Below are 27611 nucleotides of genomic sequence, written 5' to 3'. Positions count from 1 at the left end.
TCCAGCTCTGAGATGGGCATAATGATCTATCCCATAGCGAGCTTCTTGAAATTTAGAGCTTTTTAATGCATGCTCTGTAATGGGTCTCCTCTTAAAAAATAAACACAGACGCTTTAGAGATGTCAAAATCTAAGAGGGCAATGTGTTAACATTTCTTATCTTCATTAAGAGTAAATTAAAAGAAAATCCACCCCTACAATTGAGAGAATGAAGCGCCTATTAAAATTGGTCACAAATAGCAGAAGCTGGCATTACAAAGACGACCATTAAGAGATTGTGTAAGAATCACAGCCAATTATTCTGGGTCAAGTTATTAGAATCAAAGAATTAGACAATTGTTCATGCTTCTGGTCATGCTACCAAGAAGGCTGAATCTCAGGATTCTTTATGAAACCCAGCCACGACTTTCAGCCAACTATCACAGTGTTACACCAGACAAGATAAGTGCTTTGCACTTTTGTGTAAATAGCATGAGGTTTACTGAACTGTCTAAAGATTGTTAGGATGCTGTCTTAGTGCTTCTGGGATGTTATAACAAAATATCACAGGCTTAAAAACAATGGAAATGGATTTCCACAGCGGGGTCATGCAGGGTCCTTTCTGGTCACACAATTCCTACTGTATCCTCACACGGGGCAGGGTTCGGGAGCTCTGAGTGTCTCTTATATATAAAAGCACACATCTCACAGAAGAGGGTCCATCCTTACAACTCCATCACCTCAAAAAGGCCCCACCTAGGGGTAACATAACCATGGGAATCAGGATTTCATCATATGAAATTTCTGGGGGACACAAAGGCTGAGACTATAGCAGATACAAAGGTGAACCGGCTCATCCTCCTCCAGTGGCTGTCGTCACCCACACTCCACTGCATCCTCATTTCCTGCATCACCTTGCAGCCATTCCATACATTCTATCACTCTGGGTTTCACAAGTCCAGGTCAGTCAAGTGTCAGCTCCATCTCATATTCAGCCTATTCAATGTCTCCCTCTCCCCTGCTGAGGCCCAGGGGACCTACCAGGAAGTACAGATGTGTCCATTTCTGCAACGTTCCTTCTCTCTCCCTCTCTGGATCTTCATTCCTTGGGCCATGTTGGAACTGGGAAGATGGTAATGAGATGGGAAAGTTCTGACATCACTGACTTCCATGGTGCCCTTGTAGCCTTCCCTTGATCCAGACGGACTGATCTAAAATTCCCCCTGACCTCAAGTGTTTCTCTTGAGGGGTATCCTGATTATATTCCAGGATATTCACAAGTTGGGGATCCCCAAATTCCTGGTTTCCTTTTTTATCAGGGAAAATGTTCTAGAACCACAGCACCACACCTGCAGTTTTCTCCACAGCCTCTCTGTTTCCCTCACTCTGCAAGCACCATCTGGAGAAAATTAGCAGCCCACAGTCAGCTGCCTACTAACTGACCCACAGGAACCCCATGTATAATAAACACTCTGATCAATTGAATGGCAGAAATACGGGTGTGCATCTGTGCCCCACCTGAGGCCTCTGGACAATTGTCCAACTGGTCACGTAGACACTGAGTAGATCAGAAAGCTGGATTCAAAAACACATTTATCTGAAAAGTGAGATACCATTCTGTCTTCCTTTTAGAGTAACTATCCTGGCCGTTAATTATTTGCCTTACAAACATGCCCTAGTAGGTCCCTGAATTATAAAATTCTCCAAATAGACTGAGTCTCTACTGAGACGGGAGCAATGTGACTGGATTAGTGATGCTCAGCTTGTTCAACAGCCGCCAAACAAACTGGGATGAGGGCCAGTCACTTGACTGTCTCTCCTAAGATGTCAGTGACTTAGAAGTCAGTCACTAGGAAGATAGTGGCTCTTCCTAAGAAGAGGCTGGTTTTGCAGCATCTTTCCGGCTTTAGCAGTGATTTGTGGTAAAGAAAATGGGAAATAAAAAGGTAGAACGGCAGGGGGGGTGAATAAGAGAGAAGCAGAGAAACAGAAGGAAGGAAAAGCAGCAAAGGGAAAGTGAGTCTAAGACTTGGGTAGTGAAGGATGAAATGCTGTTAGAACACTTTATTTTGAAGGACCCAAATGTATATGCTCTTTTTAATATCCTAGAGCAAATATCTCATATTCCCTTTCCATGAAAAAAACTTGTAAGCATTTTCTAAGTCATTTACTGCCCTAAACATCTAATTCTATTTTGTTACTTGCTTAACTTTCTTTCATTCAATGTTTCAATATTTCCAGCGGAGAGGATGGTATTTATTAGAGGCAAAATTTGGCAGTAATGGGGACAATGCAATTGGAGGAAATATACACACACCAATAGACCACACACATCCTCATGTATTTGTCTCTTATAAAATTTATTTCAAGCATAAATTTAGGACTTTAGATCAACAACAGAAGTGGTGACATTCAGATCGCTCTTCTTGCTTGACTGTGACATATAAAGTGAATACTTCAGGTTTCAGACAATATTGAACAGAGCCATAGATATACTATAGAGTCAGTCAGGAATAGCCAAAGCGGGGATATTTGGACAGGATTTAACAACCACTCCTTTGACATCCAGAAAGCGTTGATTTTCCCAACTTTTACAAATTTCCACGTAAAATTACATTTGAAGAAATGGCCCTATTATATCAAGAATAGTAGCAGTGGTTACCGAAAGGAAACAAAGGAAGAACCTTTGACGTTCACTGACCTTATAGATTAGTAAGTCACATGTCATGGATACAATGAGGACTTAAACTGAGGTTTAAAAAAATCTCTCTTTTCCCAAAGCAGGTCCACAAGTTGTGGAGAAGGAGAGGGTGATATAAACACACAAACTGCTATATTGCATGGCTGGGTGAAGAAGAAGATGTGGAGCCACCACGGGGCTACAGTGGATTGAAGTAAAGCTAGCAGCCATCTGAGTGTGTCATAGGAGTGACTCAAATGGGATGGCTTTATGATGGAGTTTTGAAAAGTTGATGGGATATTGATGTGCAAAAATAGGAAAACAGTATATCTATCAATTCATGTATGATCATCTTATGAAGAAAGGATCTCTGATATCCTAGATCAAGGCAACTGAGACATTAATACACATAGCATTATAAGGTATCATTGAATAATCAAGTCTGACAAAAACACAAGAAATGTTCATTTTTTACCATGCATGTTGTATCTTTCATGGTTAAGCTCCCACGATATATTGCATATATTTTGTAGGGTTAGAATGGGGAAATACTTGTATGGATTTTTATGCATTTGGGAGAATCATATATTGCAAAATGGAGAGTTTGTTTTTATTCTACAATGCAACAGGAAACCAAGAACATTCAGTCCAAGAGAGCACTATGTCCAGAATTAGATAAGAGAAACGTTAATGTGGATTGAGTAGTTGTGTCTGTTGGGGCTGGTAGAGAAAAAGAAAAAGACCAGAAAGAGCTGGGAATATTATGACACTAAAAATCAAAGAGGGCTCTGCCAAGTAAAAAGTCACAAAGCATGTGAGAGATACAGGAAATGAAATAGACCTTGACCACATGCAAGGAATGAGGCAGTCAGAAGAGCCAAAAAAGGCATCCAGCAACATGGGACTAGCTGAGTCAATAAATGACTGAAACGTCAGAGAAAAGGGGGGAGATAAATTAAGGTTTTATCCAAAAGCACCTGAGCTCTATTTTCCTGTATTTCATCAACTTAGTACCAGAAATCACCAAAAAATGTTAAGGTTCTGCAGCAAATGATAGAAATAAGTACTCTAAGGTGCCTCTGCTAGACCCTATGGAACACCAGAACCAAAGCAGGACTACCCAGTGATAACAAGCAGTAAGTCACTAATCATGTTCAACACTTAAATAAGACATACATTGTAAAGCATAGAGGATGAATGGAAATCAAATGGAAACAACACATACCTTTACAGACCCAGCCTGCTGCTGCTCCTGCTAAGTCACTTCAGTCATGTCCGATTCTGTGTGACCCCATAGACGGCAGCCCACCAGGCTCCTCCATCCCTGGGATTCTCCAGGCAAGAACACTGGAGTGGGTTGCCATTTCCTTCTCCAATGCATGAAAGTAGAAGTGAAAGTGAAGTTGCTCAGTCGTGTCCGACTCTCAGCGACCCATGAATCGCAGCACGCCAGGCCTCCCTGTCCATCACCAACTCCTGGAGTTCACTCAGACTCACGTCCATAGAGTAAGTGATGCCATGCAGCCATCTCATCCTCTGGCGTCCCCTTCTCCTCTTGCCCCCAATCCCTCCCAGCATCAGAGTCTTTTCCAATGAGTCAACTCTTTGCATGAGGTGGCCAAAGTACTGGAGTTTCAGCTTTAGTATCATTCCTTCCAAAGAAATCCCAGGGCTGATCTCCTTCAGAATGGACTGGTTGGATCTCCTTGCAGTCCAAGGGACTCTCAAGAGTCTTCTCCAACACCAGAGTTCAAAAGCATCAAATCTTCGGCGCTCTGCCTTCTTCACAGTCCAACTCTCACATCCATACATGACCACAAGAAAAACCACAGCCTTGACTAGACGAACCTTCGTTGGCAAAGTAATGTATCTGCTTTGGAAATGCCCAGTGGGCAGCAATTGCGAGTCTAGCTACATGGACATCTTCTGCCATAATTATAACCTCTTTGGATAGTGAAGACAGGAGACAGATGAAGCACTGAAAGATATCGAGAAAGAAATGCATGGACAAGTGGAAAAAACACCATAAGCCTTAAACACTGATCTATGCCTGCACACCATACCATGTGTGATGGGAGCCAGGTGGGCCTAATCAGGGGTGGATTTTTCAAGACAGCTCTATATGAGTTGGCACTGAGAAGTTTGATTCAACTCAACTGTTTCAACATGATTCTGTGATTCTAAGACTCAGCACCACTTGTCTCATTTAACTGCACTAAGTCAAAAAGGGTATATACTTATTGCCTATTTGAACACTGCCAAGATATCATAAAAGTTTTCATCACAAGGAGAAAATTGTAACTATATGGTGATCATTTCACAATATATATCAAAATATTAGGTTGTACACCTGAAACCAAAATAACATTATATGTCAATATTATCTATGTATAATGATACCTGAAACTGAAATAGCATATTTGTCAATGTGACTTATGTAATGATTTCTACAATATAATGGTCATATAATCATTATAATATGGACATAGCACATATCATACCTTCAATTTACTTCAGTCACTCAGTCATATCCAACTGTTTGAGACCCCACGGACTGTAGCACATCAGGCTCCCCTGTCCTTCACCATCTCCTGGAGCTTGCTCAAACTCATGCCCATCGAGTCAGTGATGCCATCCAACCATCTCATCCTCTGCCATCACCTTCTCTTCCTGCCATCAATCTTTCCCAGTACAGGGTCTTTTCCAATGAGTCAATTCTTTGCATCAAGTGGCCAAAGTATTGGAGCTTCAGCTTCAGTATCAGTCCTTTCAATGAATATTCAAGGCTGATTTCCTTTAGTATGGACCGGTTTGATCTCCCTGCAGTCCTAGGGACTCTCAAGAGTCTTCTCCAACACTGCAGTTCAAAAGCATCAATTCCTTGGTGTTCAGTTTCCTTATGGTCCAGCTCTCACATCCATACTGACTACTGGGAAAACCATAGCTTTGACTAGGTGGAATTGTATTTATATATATAAACATATAGGTACACACACCTATGTAAGGAAAAGGTTTTGAAAAGGAATATAATTATATTTTGGATAAAGAAAACAAATAAACTAGTCTAATTTTTTTTTCAAATGTGCATTTTGGCTATCATGTTTGATTTAAAACCTTCTCTTTAAATGTAGTTTATGTTTATGCTGATAATAGATACAGAAACATGTCTTAACCTTGTAACATTAACTGTAGAACAGCTTATTTACAATAGCTAATTAAAGTCACAAAATTTTGAAACCTATACGCCTGCCCAGTACTCTGCTATCAGTCATTTAACCAATTTATTATTGACTTAATTCCTCCTTGACTCAGAAACTCTTATAGGTGCTTTGTTTACATCAATACACAAAGCAGGCAGACACTTATCCTCATGGAACTGATATTCTAGCTGGGGGAAGACAGATAATCTGCAATAAACATGAATCCAAGTACATTTTATGGTATGTTAACTGGTGATCTGTACTATTGGAAAAGAACTAGTAAAGCAGAGGACAGGATTTAGGGAATAAAGGTGAAGAAAGGGAGGTGATTTAAAGAAAAACAACTTAGACCACACTGAGGGGAGCAAACATGCTCTCTTGCATTCAAGATTCAGGTTTTCCCCTGTCCAGTCAGGTCTCTTGGTCTTCCTCTGCTGCTGCTGCTGCTAAGTCGCTTCAGTCATGTCTGACTCTAGCGACCCAATAGATGGCAGCTCACCAGGCTCCCCCATCCCTGGGATTCTCCAGGCAAGAACACTGGAGTTGGTTGCCATTTCCTTCTCCAATGCTTGACAGTGAAAAGTGAAACTGAAGTCACTCAGTTGTGTCCTACTCTTAGCGACCCCATAGACTACCCAACTTCAAAAATGTTTCCGTCTTTGAGGCTTTTTGCAAACTCATGCAAATATGCATGTTCTGAACATTCTGCCTCTCTTCAGTTGAATTAGTTTCATAAAAAAATTGTTGGTAAACTCCCTAAAATTAAGTAACATTTTATGCAGCAAATTTTGATAATTTTCTGATTCCTGAAGAACTCATCTCCAAACTATTTCCATTTTTCAACACACTGTCAGTGATGTAATTATATTATGTAAAAGTATTATATATGCATTGGTATTCTAATATATTATGACATTTAAAAAATATACACAAAATATAAACTAAATGACACTGAGATAAATAGAAATAGAAATAAAAATAGAAATAGTAACATTTTCTTCCCCAGGGGATGAGGACACTCATTTTTATGGCCACTGGACTAATGGATATGAATGTACCCACATAATTATACCAGTTATTTAACTATCATGATAAAGTAATTTCTTTTACATATAGTTTCAATCAAAGTTCTCAGAATACCACAAGGGGCCAGGAATACAATTGTATGTGAAGAACTCTCTTCATATGCATATATAAAATTGTGTGAGCTCAATTAAGTAATCATCTTTAGTTCTTTTGTTATTCCATCAATTCATCTACTGGTAAATAATCCAAACTCTACAATAGATATCCTATTTTCAGGGTTTAAATCTCAAGTCATAATAAAAGCGGAACAATGGCCTCAAATGAATAAAATGTCTTATGTATATCATCATATATATGCATTTGTAAAGACAATTAATGAAAAAATACAGACTCACAGTTTGCTGAAACAGAAAGTGTACTCACTCAGAGATGAATATACATATCACCTAGAAAAAATACTTTCTCAGCTTTGATGACTTCTAAAGAAAGGGAGACCATGACTTTCATCTCCAGCCTACTGTGGACTCCCTTCCATTTTCCTCCTCCACTTCCCTCCATGAAATCTCTTCCCTAGGTAATAAAACACACCTTGGGCTTCTGGTTCAGACAAGATGACATTGATCTCTTTGTGCCCACATCTCTGTCAGTCTGGAAAAAGAGACCACCAAAGGAGACCTTGTATAGTTGGCAAGAAGAAGGTGAACTAGATTAGGGCCTGAAGAATGGAAGAGCAACACAGCAGCACCTAAGAGAAGACAAGCCAGGCCCAGCATTCCTGACCTCCAACCTAGCCTCAGAAGGCAGCCTGAGTAGGGCTGTTCTTCCAAGGAATAAATGTGAAGGAACACCAGGTGGTGGTTTAGTTGCTAAGCTGTGCCTGACTCTGTGTGACCCCATGGACAGTAGCCCATCAGGTTGGACTGTCCACGGAATTCTCCAGGCAAGAATACGGATTCCCATGTCTTCCTCCAGGGGATCTTCCCAACCCAGGCATTGAATCCAGGTCTTCACAAGGCAAGTGGATTCCTTACTGTCTGAGCCACCTGGAAAGCCCAAGAAACTCAATAATGGCATGGATATTTGGAAAATAAAAGGATAAAAGCATATGTTAATATTAGATAAAGTAGAGTTGAGAGCAAAGAAAATTTCCAAAGACAAAGGAATATAAGGACATTACATAAAGAATACAGAGTTGAACCCCTGGGTCAGGAAGATCCCCTGGAGGATGGCATGGCAACCCACCTTAACATTCTTCCCTGGAGAATCCCCATGGACAGAAGAGCCTGGAAGGCTATATAGTCCATGGGGTCACAAAGAGTTGGACATGACTGAAGTCACTTAGAACACATGTAAGAGACTAAAACTTAAAAGTCCTCACCAAAAAGATCTTGAAAGGTAAATATATCAGGTGATATTAACAATTAAATGTTAATTAAATCAATGAGGGAATCCAGTAATAATGTATACCTATTTTGATTGTCATGTATTCTTTAAATACTTGCCATTTTATCTGGAAAATATATTTTAAAGTAATTAGCCTCCAATTAAATAAATTTAAATTTAATAAGCAAAAAAACAATACAAAAATTGAAAAAACAAAAATAGCAAGAATTTCAATGCTTTTTATATAATTTATTTCAAATATTACACTTGGCAGAAAAAGAGTTGTTGTTTTTTTTTTTCCCAGATAATAATCAGTGGGATTCATTGGATATTCAGAAAATTAAGAAACCTTGGAAATTATCTTGGCAATCCTCCCATATTAAGAATATGTAAGTAAATCCATGAATGATTATGTCACTTATCTAAACTTATAAAACTCGATGCAAAAGTAGGAATAGAAACCAGATTTCCTAGGTTTAAGTGAATCTCTACGGAATTACCCCGCATGGAAATGTCTCCTATGCTCTGCAAAACTTGATTCTTATCTCGTTCAAAGAACTGATCATATTCCACCTTGTATTCATTGTCCAGTTAACATAAGTTTTACCAAGCAAATTAAATTCCTTGAAGGGTCAATCCTGGCATGTCGGTTCTTCTCACTCTATGTTCTCACATATGGCTAAAGCTCTTTATAAATGCCTTCTTCTCCCTGGAACACCCTCTCTCTCTTACATGATTACCTCCTCGACATCTTTCAGATCTCAGTAAAAACCAGTTCCTCCAAACAGCGTTTCCTGACTCTGACATAGCTCAGGTCTCCTTGTTATGTGGACATAGGGCATTCTGTGCTTTTCCCTCTGGACACGTGTCCCCGTTGTGGTGCAACATTTAACTTTGAAATTCACCTCATTTCTGTTTTTCTGTTAAAATTTAAATCCTAATTCATAAAGTCCACATGTGTGCTCTTCACTGCTGTCCGTTCTTTGGATCCATCAGGCCTTTGTTATGTGTTTGCTCAATGAAACACTTTTATTCGTGCAGAATAAAATTTCAATGAATTTCTGATGCTGCTCTCACAGCATACCGTGAACTAGGGCTTTCACAAGAGCCCTAATCCCATTCATGTGGGCTCTGCCTTCATGTGGGTTCTGAACTCATGACCTAGTTATTTTCAAATGGTCCCACCATCTAAAGTCATCACTTTGGGGATTAGGGTTTCAACATAGGAATTTTGGGAAAAAACAAGAATTAGACCATGGCACCCAACCAGGAGACTGAGTTGTCTAAGGTAACCCAAAGCCTCATCCATACTGAATGCTCTGTGGTGCTGATATGAAGCCAAGGACTAAGGAATCACAGATTTCTCCCGGTATATACCCAGGGGATTACAGAGTTTTGAAAGATACAGACAAAGCCTGCCCAGATAAAAAATTGTTACATTTAGGGGGAAAATTGTCTAATCTGTAAAAAATAGCATGCATTTTGTATACTATACTTGAATATATAAAACTCAGTTACCTATCCATACATCAAACACATTACAGAAATACAAAAAATCACATTTACAATTGCATCAAAAAATAAAATAAATAAATTAAAGCAAGGTGTTGAAAGATCTATGGATGTAACATTCAAGACACTCATGAAGGAAATGTTTAAAACAGACAAAAGGAGCATATTTCATATTTATTGACTGGAAGAATTAATATTGTTAATACATCCATTCTACCCACAGCTATCTACATTTTCACTGCAGTCTCTATCAAAATGTCAAAATTTTTCACAAAACAAACAAAAAAATTCTTCAACTTGTATAAAACTGTTGTTGTTGTTCGGTTGCCAGGTCATGTCTGACTCTTAGTGACGCCCTAGACTGCAGTGTGCCAGACTTCCCTGTCCCTTACCATCTCCTAGAATTTGCCCAAGTCCATGCCCATTGAATTGGTGATGCCATTCAACCAATTCTCATCCTCTGTCAGCCTCTTTTTCTTCTGCCTTCAATCTTTCCCAGCATCAGGGTCTTTTCCAATAAGTCAGCTATTCACATTAGGTGGCCAATGTATTGGAGCTTCAGCATCAGTCCTTCCAAAGAGTATATGGGGTTGATTTCCTTAAGCTTGACTGGTTTTGAACTCCTTCATGACCAAGGGACTCTCAAGAGTCTTCTACAGCACCATAGTTCAAAAACATCAGTTCATCAGCACTCTGCCTTCTTTATTGTCTGTCCAGATCTTACATGTGTACATGACTAATGGAAAGAGCATAGCCTTGACTATACAGACCTCTGTCAGCAACGTGATGTCTTTGCTTTTAACACACTGTCTAGGTTTGTCAGAGCTTTCCTGCCAAGAAGCAATCTTCTTCTAAATTTGTGGCTGCAATCACCATCCACAGTGACTTTAGATCCCAGGAAGACGAAATCTGTCACTGTTTCCAACTTTTCCCCTTCTACTTGCATGTAAGTGATGGGACCAGATGCCATGATCTTAGCTTTTTTGATATTGAGTTTTCAGCCAGCTTTTTCACTCTCCTCTTTCACCCTCATTGGAGGCTCTTTGGTTCCTCTTCGCTTTCTGCCATTAACATGGTATCATTCACGTATCTGAGGTTGTTGATATTTCTCCCAGCAATCTCGATTCCAGCCTTTAGGACTCATCCAGTCCAACATTTCGCATGACATGCTCTGCATATAAGTTAAATCAGCAGGGTGACAATATTCAGCCTTGACGGACTCCGTCACAAATTTTGAACCAGTTTATTTTTCCTTGTCTGCTTCTAACTGTTGCTTTTTGAACTGCATACAAGTTTCTCAGAAGACAATAAAGGTTCATCTGGTATTCCCATCTCATTAAGAATTTTCCACTGTGTTGTGATCCACACAGTTTGGTGAGATCAATGAAGCGGACGATTTTCTGGAATTCCCTTGCTTTCTCTATGTTCCAGCAAATGTTGCCAATTTGATCTCTGGTTCGTCTCCCTTTTCTACACCCAGCTTGAACATCTGGAAGTTCTAGGTTCACATAATGCTGAAGCCTAGCCTGGAAGATTTTGATCATAACCTTACTAGCACTGGAGATGAGTGCATCTGTTCAGTGGCTTGAACATTCTTTAACAACGTCCTTCTTGGGAACTGGGATGAGGATTGACCTTTTCCAGTCCTCTGGTCACTGCTGGATCTTCCAAGTTTCCTGACATATTAAGTGGACCACCTTAATAACACCATCTTTCAGGAATTTAAATAGCTTTGTTGGAATTCTATCACCTCCACTAGCTTTGTTGGCAGCAGTGCTTTTTAAGACCCACTGGAGTTCACATTCCAAAATTTCTAGCTCTGAGTGAGAAACTACACAATTGTGATTATCTGGGTCATTAAGATATGTTTTTGTATCGTTCTTCTGTGTACTTTTTCCATCTCTTCTTGGTCTATTCTGCTGTATTAAGTCACAAAGCACCAAAGATAAAAGTGATCTTGAGAAAGAAGAACAAAGTTCAAGACTAGGGTTGCTGATTTCAAATTGTATTAGAAAGCTATAGTAATCAAAACAGAATGCTTTGCTTCTGGCATGAAAATAGACACATAGATCAACAGAGCAGAATAGCGAAGCCGGAAAGAAACACACACATATATTGTTGGTTAGCTTATGAAAAAGGAGCTAAGACTATCCAGTGGGGAAAGGACAAGCTTGTCAAAAATGGCACTGGGGAAACTGGATAGTCCAGTGAAATAATGGTACTGTACCCCCGTCGTTTACCATGCATAAAAATGGATTAAAAATTAGAACATAAGACTTTAAGCGATTAAACTCTTAGAAGAAGACACTGCGGTAATCGTCTTGCCATCGGTGTTTACAATGAGGTTTTGGGTTTCACACCAAAAGCAAAGGCAACAACTGCAAAACAAGTGGATCCACATCTGAGTCCAAAGAAAGAACATCAGTAAAATCAAATGGCAATTTAGAGATTGACAGAAGATATTCCAAATCATATATTTCATAAGGGCTTAATATCCAAAAATACATGAGACACACAACTCAAGGACAAAAACCCCCAAATAATCCAAATTTTTAGTGGAGCATAAGAATAGTAAGACTTTCAATAAATCTGAAGATTAGACTATAGATGAGTGACACAGCAAGGTTTTCCTTCTAGAACAATAAAAGCCTGTACCTTCCTGCATTACTTTCTTCATCTCCATTCACTTATTTGACAATTACAATTCAATGTGTACATTCTTCAGTCAATAGCAATCACCCCACAGTGAGCTATAATATGTACTAAGAACAGCCCCACCAGGGGAAAAAAAAATCCTAATGTTTGCATCCTTACTAACGAGGCATATCAAAAGGAAGGTAATTTCCAGAGGTTACCACTACATTGTTTTCTATATTTAATTTCAAAATTGAGCTACCTAGTAAGGAAAATGAGTTAAGAGACCTCAATAATATATAGATAGAAAATCAGTTTTAAATGGGAGCATTAATGGATTATAACTTGGGGTTATTTATTACTACTGTTGTAACTGTAGTCCTTTTGGATCTCTACTGCATCCATTAATAATTGATTATAAATATTAATACCAACACAGGGGTACATACTACTAAAGTTATAGCGAATAGAGAAAGACATAGAACATATTAGGCAAGAAGTGAAAGTATGGGAAGTCAGCAATGGTAGTAAAGGGCAGTTTTACCTTGAGAGGAACGAAGGTTCTCAAAGTTTCTTGAAACATCAAGATCGTGCCAGCTGTCAGGAATTAGCTTAATTTGTAAACCAGAAACTCTACCAGAAGAAATTTAAGTTCATAAAAACATTATGATGCTAAAACCCAAAATTTAGACAGAGAATAGTGTAGGGTCGGGTATATAGACATTCAAAGTTCTCCATTGATTAGTGCATCAGGCACTCAAGGATCACCCTCACTGAAGTCTTTATTGCTCAACCTACAGGTACCAGCATGAAGAGAGATAGCTCTACTCCACAGGCAGTTGAACCCTACTTTTATGGCCTCATGGCTTTCCTTAAGAAGCATTCCATGCAGCAGATTTCCTCCATCCCATCCCATCAGGCTGACTCCCCACGGTCAACAGGAGTCCTCACCCTGGGATCATTCCACAATCCCCATGGCTCCAGCTCCCAGCTTCCGTGGACACCAGTGGACTTACAACCCTGTCCGAGGTATGAGAGGCTGCAGCATGGCTTGTCTATGTGGTTCTCACTCTGTTCAGACTGTCATAGAGTAGTTAGCTCACTCCCCAACTGCTTCAAATGCCTCCCCCTTCCCAGTGGATGGCCATGGACATGGGGATCTCTCCCCTGCGCTTCAGCTCCCTCTCCCCCAGGTTCAGGCTGGTCCCACTTGCTCTCCTCCTTCTTTCCCCTTCCTCCTTGTCCCTTCTTTCCTTTGTCCTACCAAGTTCTGTGTAGATCCGGATGTTCCTTCTCAGTAGTCAGGGAGTCCTGCCAGGATTCACCTGGTCTTCTGGGAGAACTGCTGCGTCTTTAGACATTCTTGATGCATCAGTGGAGAGAGGTGTACCCCACTTCCACCTACCCCTCCCTCATCTTGTCCACCCGCATTTGTGCATGGATTAGAAATGAGTTTCCTTTCTAGTAAGTAACATTGTCACCACCACACACATTTAACTTTTGCTTTTTGAGGAGAACACAGGTAAGTTCCACTCTCTTCAGTTCAGTCAGTCATTCAGTCGTGTCCCACTCTGTGTGACCCCAGGGGCTGTAGCATGCCAGGCTTCCCTGTACATCCCGACTCCCAGAGCTTGTTCAATCTCATGATTAGATCATGAAGCTCAAACTTAGATCCTCACCTTATTACTGTTTTATACATGAAAATATGTAACCTTTAAAAATCTCTCCCTATTTGTCCTACCCTTCAGTCTTTGGCAGTCATTTTTCTACTCTGAGTTCCCTTCTTTTTTTTGAAAGTCCTTATAGTTGAGATCCTGTGGTATTTGTCTTTCTCTGACTTAGTTTACTTAGTGTAATGCCCTCCAGTTTCATCCATGTTGCCACAAATGGAATGATTTCTTTCTAGTTCTAATGGCTATATAGTATTTACCTATATAGGTCACAGGGAGAAGGCAATGGCACCCTACTCCAGTACTCTTGCCTGGAAAATCCCATGGATGGAGGAGCCTGGTAGGCTGCGTCCATGGGGTTGCTAAGAGTCAGAAACGACTGAGCAACTTCACTTTCACTTTTCACTTTCATGCATTGGAGAAGGCAATGGCAACCCACTCCAGTGTTCTTGCCTGGAGGATACCAGGGACAGCGGAGCCTAGTGGGCTGCCGTCTATGGGTCGCACAGGGTCGGACAGGACTGAAGTGACTTAGTAGTAGTAGTAGTACATATGTCACATCAGATAGTTTTAATCCATCCACCTGTTGAAAGACTGTTGTTTCTATATCAAGGCTATTGTGAATAATGCTGCAATGAACATGGGAATACAGATCTCTCTTTGAGACAATGATTTCATTTGCTTTGACTATATATCCAGAAGTGGGATAATGGATCACAGAAATGTTCTCTTTTAAATTTCTTGAATAACCTCCACAGTATGTGTTCATGGGAGTTGCACCAGTATACATCCCTACCAACAGTGCATAAACACTCCTTTTTCTCCTCAGCCTCAATAACATTTGACATTTCTTACATTTTTGGTACTAACCTTTCAAACAGGTATGAGGATATATCCCTTGTGTTTTGGTCTGCATTTCTTTTGATTACTAGTGATACTGAGCATCTTGTCATATTCCTCTTGATCATCTATATGTCTTATATGTGGGAAAATGTCTATTCTTTAAAGATGGAGCATAAATTATGTTTACTATATTCCAATACACGAAACACAGTTGCCTACCTATATATCAACAATGGACTATCAGAAAGTGGAATAAAGAAAACAATCCCATTTGCTATTGCATCAAATAAAGATAAAAACACTTAGAAATAAACAAGCAAGGTGCTGAAAGATTTTATGCAAAACCTTTAAGACATTGATAAGAGAAATTTAAAAAGAGTTAAAGATACGTAAAGTTAGTTTGTTTATAGAATGTGTTTCTTGAGGTCGGATTTTTATTACTATGCACTTTCCTCTTAGAACTGCTTTTGTTGCATCCTCTAGGTTTTTGATCATCATGTTTCCATTGTTCTTTGTTTCTAGGAATGTGTTGATTTCCCTTATGTCTTCAGTAAACTGAAGACACTCATTATTTAGAAATGTGTTGTTTAATCACCATGTGGTTGTGTTCTTTAAAGTTCTTTTTTCCCTATAATTGATATCTCATATCATAGTGCTCTTGCCTTGAAAATCCCATGGATGTAGGACCTGGTAGGCTACAGTCCATGGGGTTGTTAAGAGTCGGACACGACTGAGCGACTTCACTTTCACTTTTCACTTTCATGGATTGGAGAAGGAAATGGCAACCCACTCCAGTGTTCTTGCCTGGAGAATCCCAGGGACGGGGGAGCCTGGTGGGCTGCTGCCTATGGGCTCGCACAGACTCGGATAGGACTGAAGCGACTTAGCAGCAGTAGCAGTAGCAGTATCATAGTGTTGTGGTCAGAAAAAATTCTTGATATAATTTCAATTTCCTTAAGTTTATTGAGGTTTGATTTGGGACCCAAGATGAGGAGAATGTTCCATGTGCACTTGAGAAGAAAGTGTATTCTTCTGCGTTTGGATGGAATGTGTTGAAGATATCAGTTAGTTCTGTTTGCTCTAATATTTCCTTCTAGGTTTATGTTTCCTTATATTTTCTGTTCTGATGATCTGTCCACTGGTGTAGGTGTGGGGCTAACATGCCTACTATTATTGTGTTATGCTCAATTTCCCCTTTTGTGTCAGTTAGTGTTTATCTTATGTATTGAGGTGCTCTTATGTAGGGTACTTAAATAGTTAAAATTGTTATGTCTTTTCTTGGACTGATCCCTTGATCATTTGGTAGTGCCCTTCTTAATCTCTTATAATAGTTTTGATTTTAAGGTTTGTTTTTTCTGATACGAGAATTGCCAATCTGGCTTTCTTTTGATTTCCATTTGCATGGAATATCTTTTTCCATCCTCTCACTTTCAGTCTGTATGTGTCTCTAGGACTGAAGTGGGTCTCTTGTAGACAGCATATATATGGGTCTTGTTTTTGTATCCATTCAGCCAGTCTGAGTCTTTTGGTAAGAATGGAAGAAGATAATAGCAAATAAAACAACCGATATAGGATTGCTTTCCAAAATACAAGCAGCTCAAACAACTCAGTCATCAAAAGCAAAGGCAAGAACTGCAAAAATAAACCAGTGAGACCACATCAAACTCAAAAGCTTCTGCATAGTAAAAGAAGCCATCAGTAAAATGAAATGACAACCTATGCAATGAAAAAAAATATTTGCAAATCACATATTTGCTAAGGACTTCGTATCCAAGTATATATAAGAGACTTATGCAACTCAGTATGAAAAGAAATCAAACAACCCAAATTATTAAATGAGCAAAGGAAGAGTAAGTGTTTTGAAAAATCTGAAGAGTAGACTGTACATGATAGACCCTATACATTTTCCTTCCAGAACAAAAGCCTGTGTCTTCCTGGCATTGCTTTCTTTATCTCCAATCACCTGTTTGGTGATACAGTTCACAGTATACATCCTTTACCCAATAGCAGTCACTGAACACTGAGCTATATGTGCTCAGAATAGCCTTATTAACTATAACAAACTAATAATTACATACTTAATCTTGAGGCATTTGAAATCTAAGGTGATTGTCAGAATTTTCCACTCCAATGTTTTCTACATTCTTCTTCAAAATTGAAACACCTAGTATGGAAAAATGAGTAGGGGACCTCAGTAATACATGCATAGAAAGTTATTTAAAACTGGGAGCATTACTGGAGTACATTTTTGGGGGAATGTATTATTACTAATACTATTGCAATTTTATTGCCTTTAATTCTCTGCTATACTAGTGGATATTGATTTAAAATAGTAATAACAACATACAGCACATAGTACTCAGGGTACAGTAGATTGAGAAAGACAAAGCTTATGAGGCAGGAAGGGAAATCACAGAAAATTATCAACAGTATCAAAACGAAGTGCAGTATTGCCTAGAAAGAAAGCAGAGTCCTCTAATTGTTTGGCGACAACACGAACAAGCAAGATGTGAGCCACCCAGCTTAAACTGTGTACCAGAAACCTCACCAGAAGGAAAATGAAGTTCATAAAAATATGCTGATGTTAAACGCCAAAATCCAGACAGAAAGAGTATAGGGTAAGGTTTATGTGATGCTGAAAACTACTCAGAGAGGTAGACATGGAAGCAAATACACTAATGAGCATCAGAAAGATCAAAGCACAAAAGGTCTGAAAAATAAATCATAAAGTGAATTGGTAGTATGATCAAAAGAATAAGAGAATCAAATTAGAAAACCAAAATATAAAGACTTGTGCACGTGATAGACCCAGAGAATTCTCAGCAGAGAAAATTTCGGCCTTAGTGACCAGTGAACAGAAGCCTCCAGCATCAGGAACAAAAACCCTGGGCAGGACTCATGACTGTGCGCTTCTGGAAACAGCCTCAGTTTCAAAGTTTGGGCACCGTACCACCGAAAAGTGAATGCAGACAAGGATTATAGCCTGCTATGACACTGAATCAATACAATAGTGTTTGTGAGTTTACTTTTCTCATTCAACTATAAAGTTAATGAATCATTAACCAATGATAATAGACATTATCAGTTTCCAGTCAGATCCTCTTTAATCATACAGTGGATATCTGAACCTGTTATATGATCCCCAATAACAGTTTTTAGAATTGAATTTCTTGATGTTTAATTGAAGGGGACTTGCTTTACAATACTGTACTGGTTTTGGCCAAACATCAGCATGAATCAGCCATAGGGATACTTATGTCCCCACGCTCTAGAACCTCCTTGCCACCATCCTTCCCGTCCCACCCCTTGAAGCTGTTACAGAAAAATATGAAAAGCTTAACAAATTTGTGTGTCATCCTTGGGCAGGGGTCATGCTAATCTTCTCAGTGTTATTCCAAATTTTTAATATATGTGCTATGAAAGCAAACACATGTATAACAATTGTGGGAATGTCATGGAAACATGTAGAATATCATATAGGAAACGAATCGCCAGTCCAGGTTCGATACAGGATCCTTGGGGCTGGTGCACTGGGATGACCCGGAGGGATGGTACAGGGAGGGAGGTGGGAGAGGGGTTAGGGATGGGGAACACATGTACGCCTGTGGCAGATTCATGTTGATGTGTGGCAGAACCAAGAGAATATTGTAAAGTAATTAGCCTCCAATTAAAATCAATAAATTTAAATTAAAAAAATAAAAAAATATATATTTGAGATAAAATATTAAAAAAAACCAATTTAACAGAAAAAAATCATATAGTTAGTCATCTACCAATAGATGATCAATTACATTAGGAATTAGGGTATTCTGCTATATTTACCGCCTCTTATAAAATCGAATTTTATAAGGTCCAAAGTTTCATGAAGGAATTAAGCATATATTTATGCATAGCACATGTATACATGCACAGTAATATATGCACACAAATACATTTCTGTTATATAAGCTATTATCCTCCTGGCCTGTCACAATAAGCTCTTTACTTGATGAGAGAGATAGTCCCAAATTTCTCCAACTTATATGTCTTGTTTTTGAGGACCACTTCTTTTATTTTCCAGAGAAGGCAATGGCACCCCACTCCAGTACTCTTGCCTGGAAAATCCCATGGAAGGAGGGCCTGGTGGGCTGTAGTCCATGGGGTCAGTAAGAGTCGGACACAACTGAGTGACTTTACTTTCACTTTCTTTTATTTTCATCACCTAATTTTAAATATTCATTTTATTCTTAGATACCATGCCAATTTAAACTAACTACGAAAAAAAAAAAAATAAACTAACTAAGAGCAGAGAAAACCTACTAAATGCTGATATCTTATCCTTAATTAAATTCTCACTCTTCTGGTAAATTGGAAAAAGGATCATGTTCAGATCTCATTCAGGAGGATAAAATCTCTATTTTATCAGTTCTCTTGTCCAAACTCAATTCTTGCTCACTTCAGTCTTAAATTCTGCTTACTTACAAAGGTCAGACAGGAAAAGTAATATTAAAATCACACTTGCAAGAGTCTATGATTTATGCTTCTGTTGGCCAAAGGTAGGGCCAGGAATAATTTCTGAAATATTACAATACATCATGGAAGCATGAAGGTCTAGTTCTACTGTCAAAGAGGAGATGTTTGGAGATGGTTAAAAACTAAGCCCCATGGGTTGTCAGGATGTATTCCCGACCAAACAGGTAAATTTTGTCCTTAAAAAGTCAAAGTCAGGAAAGGGCAGGCCTTGTTTGCAGAGCTGATGACGTCGTCTTAGGTGCTGACCAGGTAATATTCTTGTGTTATCATTTGGAGATTTATTTGCTATTTTCTCGAAGAAACAAACGTAATGAGAAGAATAAAGATGGATAAGAGTAGAAGAGCTGCCAAGGTGCCAAGAAGAAAGGCTAGCCAGGAGAAACAGGCCCCCACACTGATAACTGTCAAAGACTGTAACAGTGAGTGTTTTATAGACAGAGCAGAACAAATGGATAAAACCAATGTTCTAGGGTCACTGCTGTTTTGCAGGCAAAGACAAAATATTTTTCTTCTTAAGCAGAGTCATCACAGCTCCTGATGTGGTCCTGGTTACACACATGCAGACCGAGGGCCACAGGCATGTGTGATGTGACATCAGGAAGTGAACAGATGTACTGGTGCCCAGTCATCTGCATCTGCTAATAATGGGACCTGGGGAAAATTACTTGCCCTCTCCAAGTCATCACATCTTCATTAACATAACTTGATGATCATAGTGAAGATTAAGGCTATCTCACAGGGTTCCTGTGGAACACAGATTTTGAGATGTTTCAAAGCTTTTTTGAAAGTATCAGAGACATGCATGGGTTACTAAGGTGAGTGAGCAGATCCAAGGTACAGTATCTTTTTCTCTCATTATTCTCTCTGTACTCAATAGTGGTGATCAGTCAGTCATGTGCTTACTCTTACCCCAGTGTGATGGTAAACCACACAGATTAACTGGACTTTTCTTGTCATTTCAGTGTCTAAAATTCAAGCATTAGTCGATGTAGAGTAAAAAAATTGCAAACTCCTAGAAGGCCTCGCTGCACAGAGTCTGCAGAGTCCCAAGATTAAACTGTTTTAAAAAAATGGCCTAAACCCTCTGGCTCAGAATTAAGTTCCAAATGTTTGCAGAGCACAGAAGTACTTCTGGGAGCAATTCAAAAATACATGGAATAACCTACTTCTCCAACTCTCTATCTATGCAAATATCATCAACCATCTAAACTTACACTGAAGGCACTTCTTCTTCCCCACCCCAGCTTCTACAGCAAGAACTCCTGATCAGAGCAACAGGGAAAGAAAAGGCTTCCCTCCACAGGATGGATTTGATGACCTCAGGTGACTAGATCATCTCAGAATGGCTCATGTTTTTATTTAAACAGGGTCCTGCCTGCTGCTGCTGCTGGTCGTGTCTAATCTGCTCCTGTGCCAAGGCATCTCATGCCCGTCCTGCGGTCCTGACATGTTTGTCTCCTTACAGAAATCCCTTATTGACGTGTTTATCAATGCCGCCAGCCTCTCCCACGACTTCCATAACCTTTCCACAATAATGTTCAATGAGTTTGTAAGTACTCTGGTGTGGTGGTTTAGTTGCTAAATCGTGTCCGACTCTTGCGACCCCATGGACTGTAGACCACCAGGCTCCCAGAAGGAAACTTCCCCTAAGTGACGGGGCTATAGTATCCTTCAAACAAGAACGCTGCAATAACACCGTCTCTAGGTCAAAGAAGCCGTCAGTTCATAAGAAGTTGAAATCGAAGAAAGGATCAGTTTTGTGGAATCTCAAAGATTCCTAAGAAGTGCAATAATTTTTTCAATTTCCTTTCATTCATTTTCTTTTTTAAATTTCCAAAATAAATGATTTGGTATTTATCAGCTAGGCATGCCATAAAATAATACAATAGACTCAGTGGAATAAACAACAGAAATTTCTTTCCTCACAGTTCTGGGGGATAGAAGTCCCAGATCAGGGTGCCAGCAAGGTGAGGTTCTGGTAAGAACTCTTTTTTCCCAGGTTGGCTTCTCTGTAACTCCTCCCAAAGCGTGGGGGGTGGGGAAGAGAGATAGAGGAAAAGACACAGAGACACAAAGACAGAGAGAATTTTCTGCTGTTTCGCTTCATGAAGACGCTAAACCTATTGGATCAGTGTTCCACCTTAAGAGCTCATTTGACCTTAATGGGCTTCGCTGGTGGCTCAGATGGTAAAGAATCTGTCTGCAGTGTGAGAGACTTGGGTTCTATCCCTGGGTCTGGAAGATTCCCTGGAGACTGGAACGGCAAGCACTCCAGTATTCTTGCCTGAGAAATCCCATGGACAGAGGAATCTGGTGGGCTGTACACCATGGGATCCCCAAAAGTCAGAACCCTTTTCAAAACATAGGACTTTGGCAGTTAGGGCTCTAACACATGAATTTAAGAACACAGATTCAGCCCACAATACTACCTGACACAAAGCACTTTCAGGTGGGACTGGGGAAAAGGAAGCGTGTTGATTTTCAGGTCCTTTCTCTCTGGGCTTTCTTCTCCAGGCTCAGAGTAAATAGCCAATAAATAAGAACTGCTCTGCAGTGAACTGGGTGGATGGAACATGTTAAACAAAGCTGAATCCCGGTCACAGAAATGAATACTTTGTAGTTTTTTTAAAGGTACAAATTATTGTTTTAAGATTTGCAGTGACTAGGTTTCGAGCTGCAGTAGAAGGGATGTTTACAATTGGAAACAATTATTCTCTTTCTGAGCAAGGTATTTGAAAGTTGTATGTTAATTCTTTTAGGTCAATCAAGGAGCACACAGTAGAGCAGACAGGTAATAAAAGGCGGAGCTAAAGTTTTCAATTAAATTCACGTAGTTCTTTTTACTCATTAGATTTTCTTTTATCCTCCATTTTGACTGTCTATTTTTTTTTCCATCTCTTACAAGTAAACAAAAGATTAAATGATTAAATGAGGTGCATGCATGCATTCTAAGTCACTTCAGTTGTGTCCAATTTTTGACAACCCTTCTGACTGTAGCCCAACAGGCTCCTCTGTCCATAGGATTGGCCAGGCAAGAATACTGGAGTAGGCTGCTGTGCCCTCTTGCAAGGGATGCTCCTCACCTAGGATTCAAACCTCAGTCTTGTTATATCTCCTGCATTGGCAGGAATATTCTTTACCACTACCGTCCCCTGGGAAGCACCAAATATTGGTACATATGTGCTATATTTGGTTCAAATAGCAAAAAAAAAAAAAAAAAGATAATAATAAAACGAGAAGGGAAAAGGTTAAATTTAGAAAAGTTATATGTAAAATCATTTTTAAAGAGACAATATATAGAAAAGTAGGAAAAGAATGACTTTCAAATTTTGTGACCCCCCCCATTAAAAAAAATACACGTCTATCAAACATGTTAGTGTTCTGGTAATGGGTTCATCTACTGAATGTCCAACAACCCTAACTAATTGCCTGATTACTTTCAGGATGAAAAATATGCCCAGGGCAAACTGTACTATATCAATGCCACCAAGAGCTGCCACACCAATTCCTTCCATACTCCCGAAGAAAGAGATAAAGCCCAGCAGATGAACGTGAGTCTTTCACCTGGGTTTTTCACCGAATCAAATGAGACAGTCTGTAGGTTACCAGACTTCAGATTATTAGAGGTTATGTTAACTGTATATGCAGAAAAAGGTGGAGGAACCGTAAGCAATAGAAGAGAAACTATATTATGCAGCTGATAAAGCATGTGCGAAATCAAGGGATGACTAAAGATCTGTAGTAGCAAGATAAATAACAGATCCATAAATTGTCCATGCAGACAACTTTAGTTCAACCCATGCATTAGACACAGGATTGCAGCTATTATTCTGTATGAAAACAGGAAACGAATGGGTACTTCCATGTGTAAAATATAAGATTGCAAAATTCATGAATATGTAAGAAACACACCCCAGATTTGAGTACACCCTGTTACTAGTGACTCCTACTTGGGAATCCTATACTGCATCACCCAAGCCCTCGCATCTTCCTTTCAAAGCTCTCCTGATTCTGCTTTTATTTCTCTGACACCTCCTTCATTTGTCATTCTCAATGACTCCTCTGTCACCTTATATTCTTAATATGTAAGTCTCCCCCACAATGGCCTATAAGACATTGCTTTCCTTCTCATTGTGGCAACAATTGCCTCTGTTCTGAGGACAACACAGTTTACATAGAAGCCTCAATCATTTATGGCAGCTACAAGTTTTCACTATTATAATCTCTTCTTTCTGATTTCCTGCATTATTCTTCCTCCTAACCTTATTTAAAATATTTTCACATGTATCCCCCCTTAGAATTCTATCTTCTCTCTCTACAACCTTCTTAATGATACTAGCATTCTATTCTCCTGTTAAGCTCATTAATAATGAGGGTGAACAAGTAAAGGAAAAAGGACAAAGAGGAAGAAGAGGAGGGATTTTCAATAAGCTTAAATTTAAAGCTTATTTAGATTTACTACATGGCCTTACGTTTTACTTAGCACTTTATGTGACGAGACTTCCCTGGTGGCTCAGATGGTAAAGCATCTGTCTACAATGTGGGAGACCTGGGTTCCATCCCTGGATCGGGAAGACTTCCTGGAGAAGAAAATGGCAACCCTCTCCAGTACTCTTGCCTAAAAAATCCCATGGACAGAGGAGCTTGGTGCAGGCTACTGTCCATGGGGTTACAAAGAGTCGTGCACGACTGAACGACTTCACTTTCACTTTATGTGCATTACTATATTTAATCCTCCTCAGTTCTCTGTTCTTTACCACTAAAACAGTTCATGGCTGTAAAGAAATCAAGCATATTAACTAGAGATTTTCAGCCCCCGGGATTTTCAGGCTCAATTCTGCTAGTAGTAGTGAACTAGGGGGAACCCTCCACTGTGAATCCCACTGATGCTGTTACTAAAGACAACGCTGTGCCATTTTCTGCCCAGACACATGTCAACAAAACAACTGTTCTGATATCAGCAGGGGGCTGATGTGGGATCAGCTGAGGAGAGAAGCCTGTTTAGGAACGTCATGTCTTCTTCCTTGTCTCTTTGTTATAATATCATAAAGCAATTACCGATCTACAATCAATAGGAAGGACTCATCGATTCATTAATACGAATGAATCACTGGGTGACAATGATGTGGGCACAGGTGGAATCCTTCTTTCCTGGGTCAGGCACTGCAGCACATACTCACTTGCGTAAATACTTAGATTCTCTCTCGGAAATATACAAACACAAAAGAACTCACTGAGTGGTGGTAGAATTTCAGAAGTAAAAAGAAAATTCTTCATGTTATACATTAGAATGCATCAGAAGAATTAGTTCCTAAGATAACCTAGATGTTTAAAAATTCAGCAAAGTGTGAACTAATAGCTTGCATTTTATACTTTTGCAACTTTTACTACCTTCAAAAATCTCTGCATACACATAGGAATAACCAAGATTTTTAGGTCAGCTGCTCTGAGCAAAGACCACGTTACCAAAACCAGTGAATTATGATTTTTTTAATGAGATCATTTCTTCTGGTTGCTTAGAATGAAGACCTTAGTAAGTGGACACTCGTGTTACTGTACTCCTGGAATAATCCTCTGTATTATCTACTCCTGGAGCTTCGGAATATGAAAAATCTGTCAGAGGCAGTCATATCAAGTGCCATGGAGATTGAGAACATGTCAGAGAAACTTCAAGCATTCATTGAGAGTCAATTCAGGAAGGTGAGCATCCTGCAGAGGGCTTTCTTTCTTTGTTCATGAATGAAAGAGGTGACCACTGTAATGCATAAGGAGTTTGGAAATATCTCATTTTGTAAGAAAAAGATTCATGACTTCTATATGCTAGATGGCTACTACATAAAGCAGGAGCCTAGACATTCATAGTGATAGATTCTACCGTAAAGGAATCAGAATTTCACTGCAATTTTTGACATGTGCAGCCTTCCCTGCATTGCACACAGTTCCACCAACAGCTTGCCTCTTCCTGGGCACTGGTGGTTGTAATGTTTTCAAGAGTAATAGTACTAGAGAACAGACTTTCCAAGATCAGCATTTTTCTAAAGTAACCCTGGACATCTGCTATTGAAGTTCCACTTGTCTTCTTTCTCTGTTCTCCTCAAATTAAAGGATGAGAGTGGGAACCCAGGAAGAAAAGAGAAAGTTAAAACTCAACTTGAGTTCCATATCTAGTTTTTAGATTTCTAGTAGTTTTCTCATAGGCTGGCTCCAAAATCCATGTCTGGAGAGTTTTATATTCATATGTCTTCCTCATATCTTTATTTGATAATTAGAAGAAAAAAAGATAAACAAATACTAAGAGAATGCATGAGAAGTCATTATCATTTGGGTATTCAGATTATTGTTCCAGTCTTGAAGATGATACACGAGGTTAGCAATACCTGGTCAAGATTCTCATCCATGACGTTCAGCGATGAAGATAGGAGTATTTCTGAATATTATAACCTGTTCTACTGCCTGCGCAGGGATTCACGTAAAGTTGACATGTACATCAAGATCCTGACGTGCCGAACCCGCAAAACATGCTAAATCCACATCCATCCCATCCAGCTCTGAGATGGTCATAATGATCTATCCCATAGCGAGCTTCTTGAAATTTAGAGCTTTTTAATGCATGCTCTGTAATGGGTCTCCTCTTAAAAAAATAAACACAGATGCTTTAGAGATGTCAAAATCTAAGAGGGCAATTTGTTAACATTTCTTATCTTCATTTAAGAGTAAATCAAAAGAAAATCCACCCCTACAATTGAGAGAATGAAGCTCCTATTAAAATTAGTCACAAATAGCAAAAGCTGGCATTAGAAAGAAGACCATTAAGAGATTACATAAGAATCACAGCAAGTGATTCTGGGTCAAGTTATTAGAATCAAAGAATTAGACAGTTGTTCATGGTTCTGGTCATGCTACCAAGAAGGCTGGATTCTCAGGATTCTTTATGAAAGCCAGCCACGACTTTCAGCCAACTATCACAGTGTTACACCAGACAAGATAAATGCTTTGCACCTTTGTGTAAATAGCATGAGGTTTCCTGAACTGTCTAAAGATTGTTAGGGTGCTGTCTTAGTCCTTCTGGGATGTTATAACAAAATATCACAGGCTTAAAAACAATGGAAATGGATTTCCACAGCGGGGTCATGCAGGGTCCTTTCTGGTCACATAATTCCTACTGTATCCTCACACAGGGGAGGGCTCGGGAGCACTGTGTGTCTCTTGTATATAAAAGCACTCATCTCATTGAAGAGGGTCCATCCTTACAACTCCATCACCTCACAAAGACTGCACCTAGGGTTACCATAACCCTGGGAATCAGGATTTCATCATATGAAATTTCTGGGGGACACAAAGGCTGAGACTATAGCAGATACAAAGGTGAACCGGCTCATCCTCCTCCAGTGGCTGTCGTCACCCACACTCCACTGCATCCTCATTTCCTGCATCACCTTGCAGCCATTCCATACATTCTATCACTCTGGGTTTCACAAGTCCAGGTCAGTCAAGTGTCAGCTCCATCTCATATTCAGCCTATTCAATGTCTCCCTCTCCCCTGCTGAGACCCAGGGGACCTACCAGAAAGTGCAGATGTGTCCATTTCTGCAACGTTCCTTCTCTCTCCCTCTCTGGATATTCATTCCTTGGGCCATGTTGGAACTGGGAAGATGGTAATGAGATGGGAAAGTTCTGACATCACTGACTTACATGGTGCCCTTGTAGCCTTCTTTGGTCCAGATGGACTGATCTGAAATTGCCCCTGACAAGTATTTCTCTTGAGGGATATCCTGGTGATTTTCCAGGACATTCACAAGTTGGGGATCCCCAAATTCATGGTTTCCTTTTTAATCAGGGGGAATGTTCTGGAACCACAGCTCCCCACCTGCAGTATTCTCCACAGCCTCTCTGTTCCCCTCACTCTGCAAGCACCATCTGCAGAAAATTAAGCAGCCCATAGTCGCTGCCTACTAACTGACCCACAGGAACCCCATGTATAATAAACACTCTGATCAATTGAATGGCAGAAATACTGGTGTGCATCTGTCCACCACCTGAGGCCTCTGGGCAATTGTCCAACTGGTCACGTAGACACTGAGTAGATCAGAAAGCTGGATTCAAAAACACATTTATCTGAAAAGTGAGATATCATTCTGTCTTCCTTTTAGAGTAACTATCCTTGCCATTAATT

The 27611-nt window shown here is 39.6% G+C and overlaps 1 protein-coding gene and 1 non-coding gene across 2 annotated transcripts; one reads left to right on the top strand and one right to left on the bottom strand.

Moving 5' to 3' along the window:
• The first annotated feature begins 13332 nt into the window (after positions 1-13332).
• On the top strand, positions 13333-26096 carry LOC133235956 (chorionic somatomammotropin hormone 2). Its single transcript, XM_061397722.1, has 5 exons — positions 13333-13442; positions 20806-20987; positions 22882-22989; positions 24959-25138; positions 25772-26096. The coding sequence occupies exons 1-5, from the start codon at positions 13388-13390 to the stop codon at positions 25961-25963; spliced, it is 717 nt and encodes a 238-aa protein (XP_061253706.1). The 5' UTR covers positions 13333-13387; the 3' UTR covers positions 25964-26096.
• Positions 18248-18356, bottom strand: LOC133237116 (U6 spliceosomal RNA). The gene has a single exon (XR_009733146.1). It is a non-coding gene; the product is annotated as a U6 spliceosomal RNA (small nuclear RNA).
• Positions 26097-27611: the final 1515 nt, after the last annotated feature.

The sequence above is a fragment of the Bos javanicus genome, chromosome 23, assembly GCF_032452875.1.
Source record: "Bos javanicus breed banteng chromosome 23, ARS-OSU_banteng_1.0, whole genome shotgun sequence".
Taxonomy (NCBI): domain Eukaryota; kingdom Metazoa; phylum Chordata; class Mammalia; order Artiodactyla; family Bovidae; genus Bos; species Bos javanicus.
The sequence above is the reverse complement of the archived record's forward strand: the minus strand, read 5'-3'. Positions and strand labels throughout refer to the sequence as shown.

Bases quoted from the DNA above. Each gene is read 5' to 3' on its own strand.
- LOC133235956 (XM_061397722.1), top strand. From the start codon at position 13,388: ATGGCTCCAGCTCCCAGCTTCCGTGGACACCAGTGGACTTACAACCCT. The intron at 13,443-20,805 runs GTATGAGAGGCT...TTATTTAAACAG, and splicing joins GACTTACAACCCTGTCCGAG to GGTCCTGCCTGCTGCTGCTG. The intron at 20,988-22,881 runs GTAAGTACTCTG...GATTACTTTCAG, and splicing joins CAATAATGTTCAATGAGTTT to GATGAAAAATATGCCCAGGG.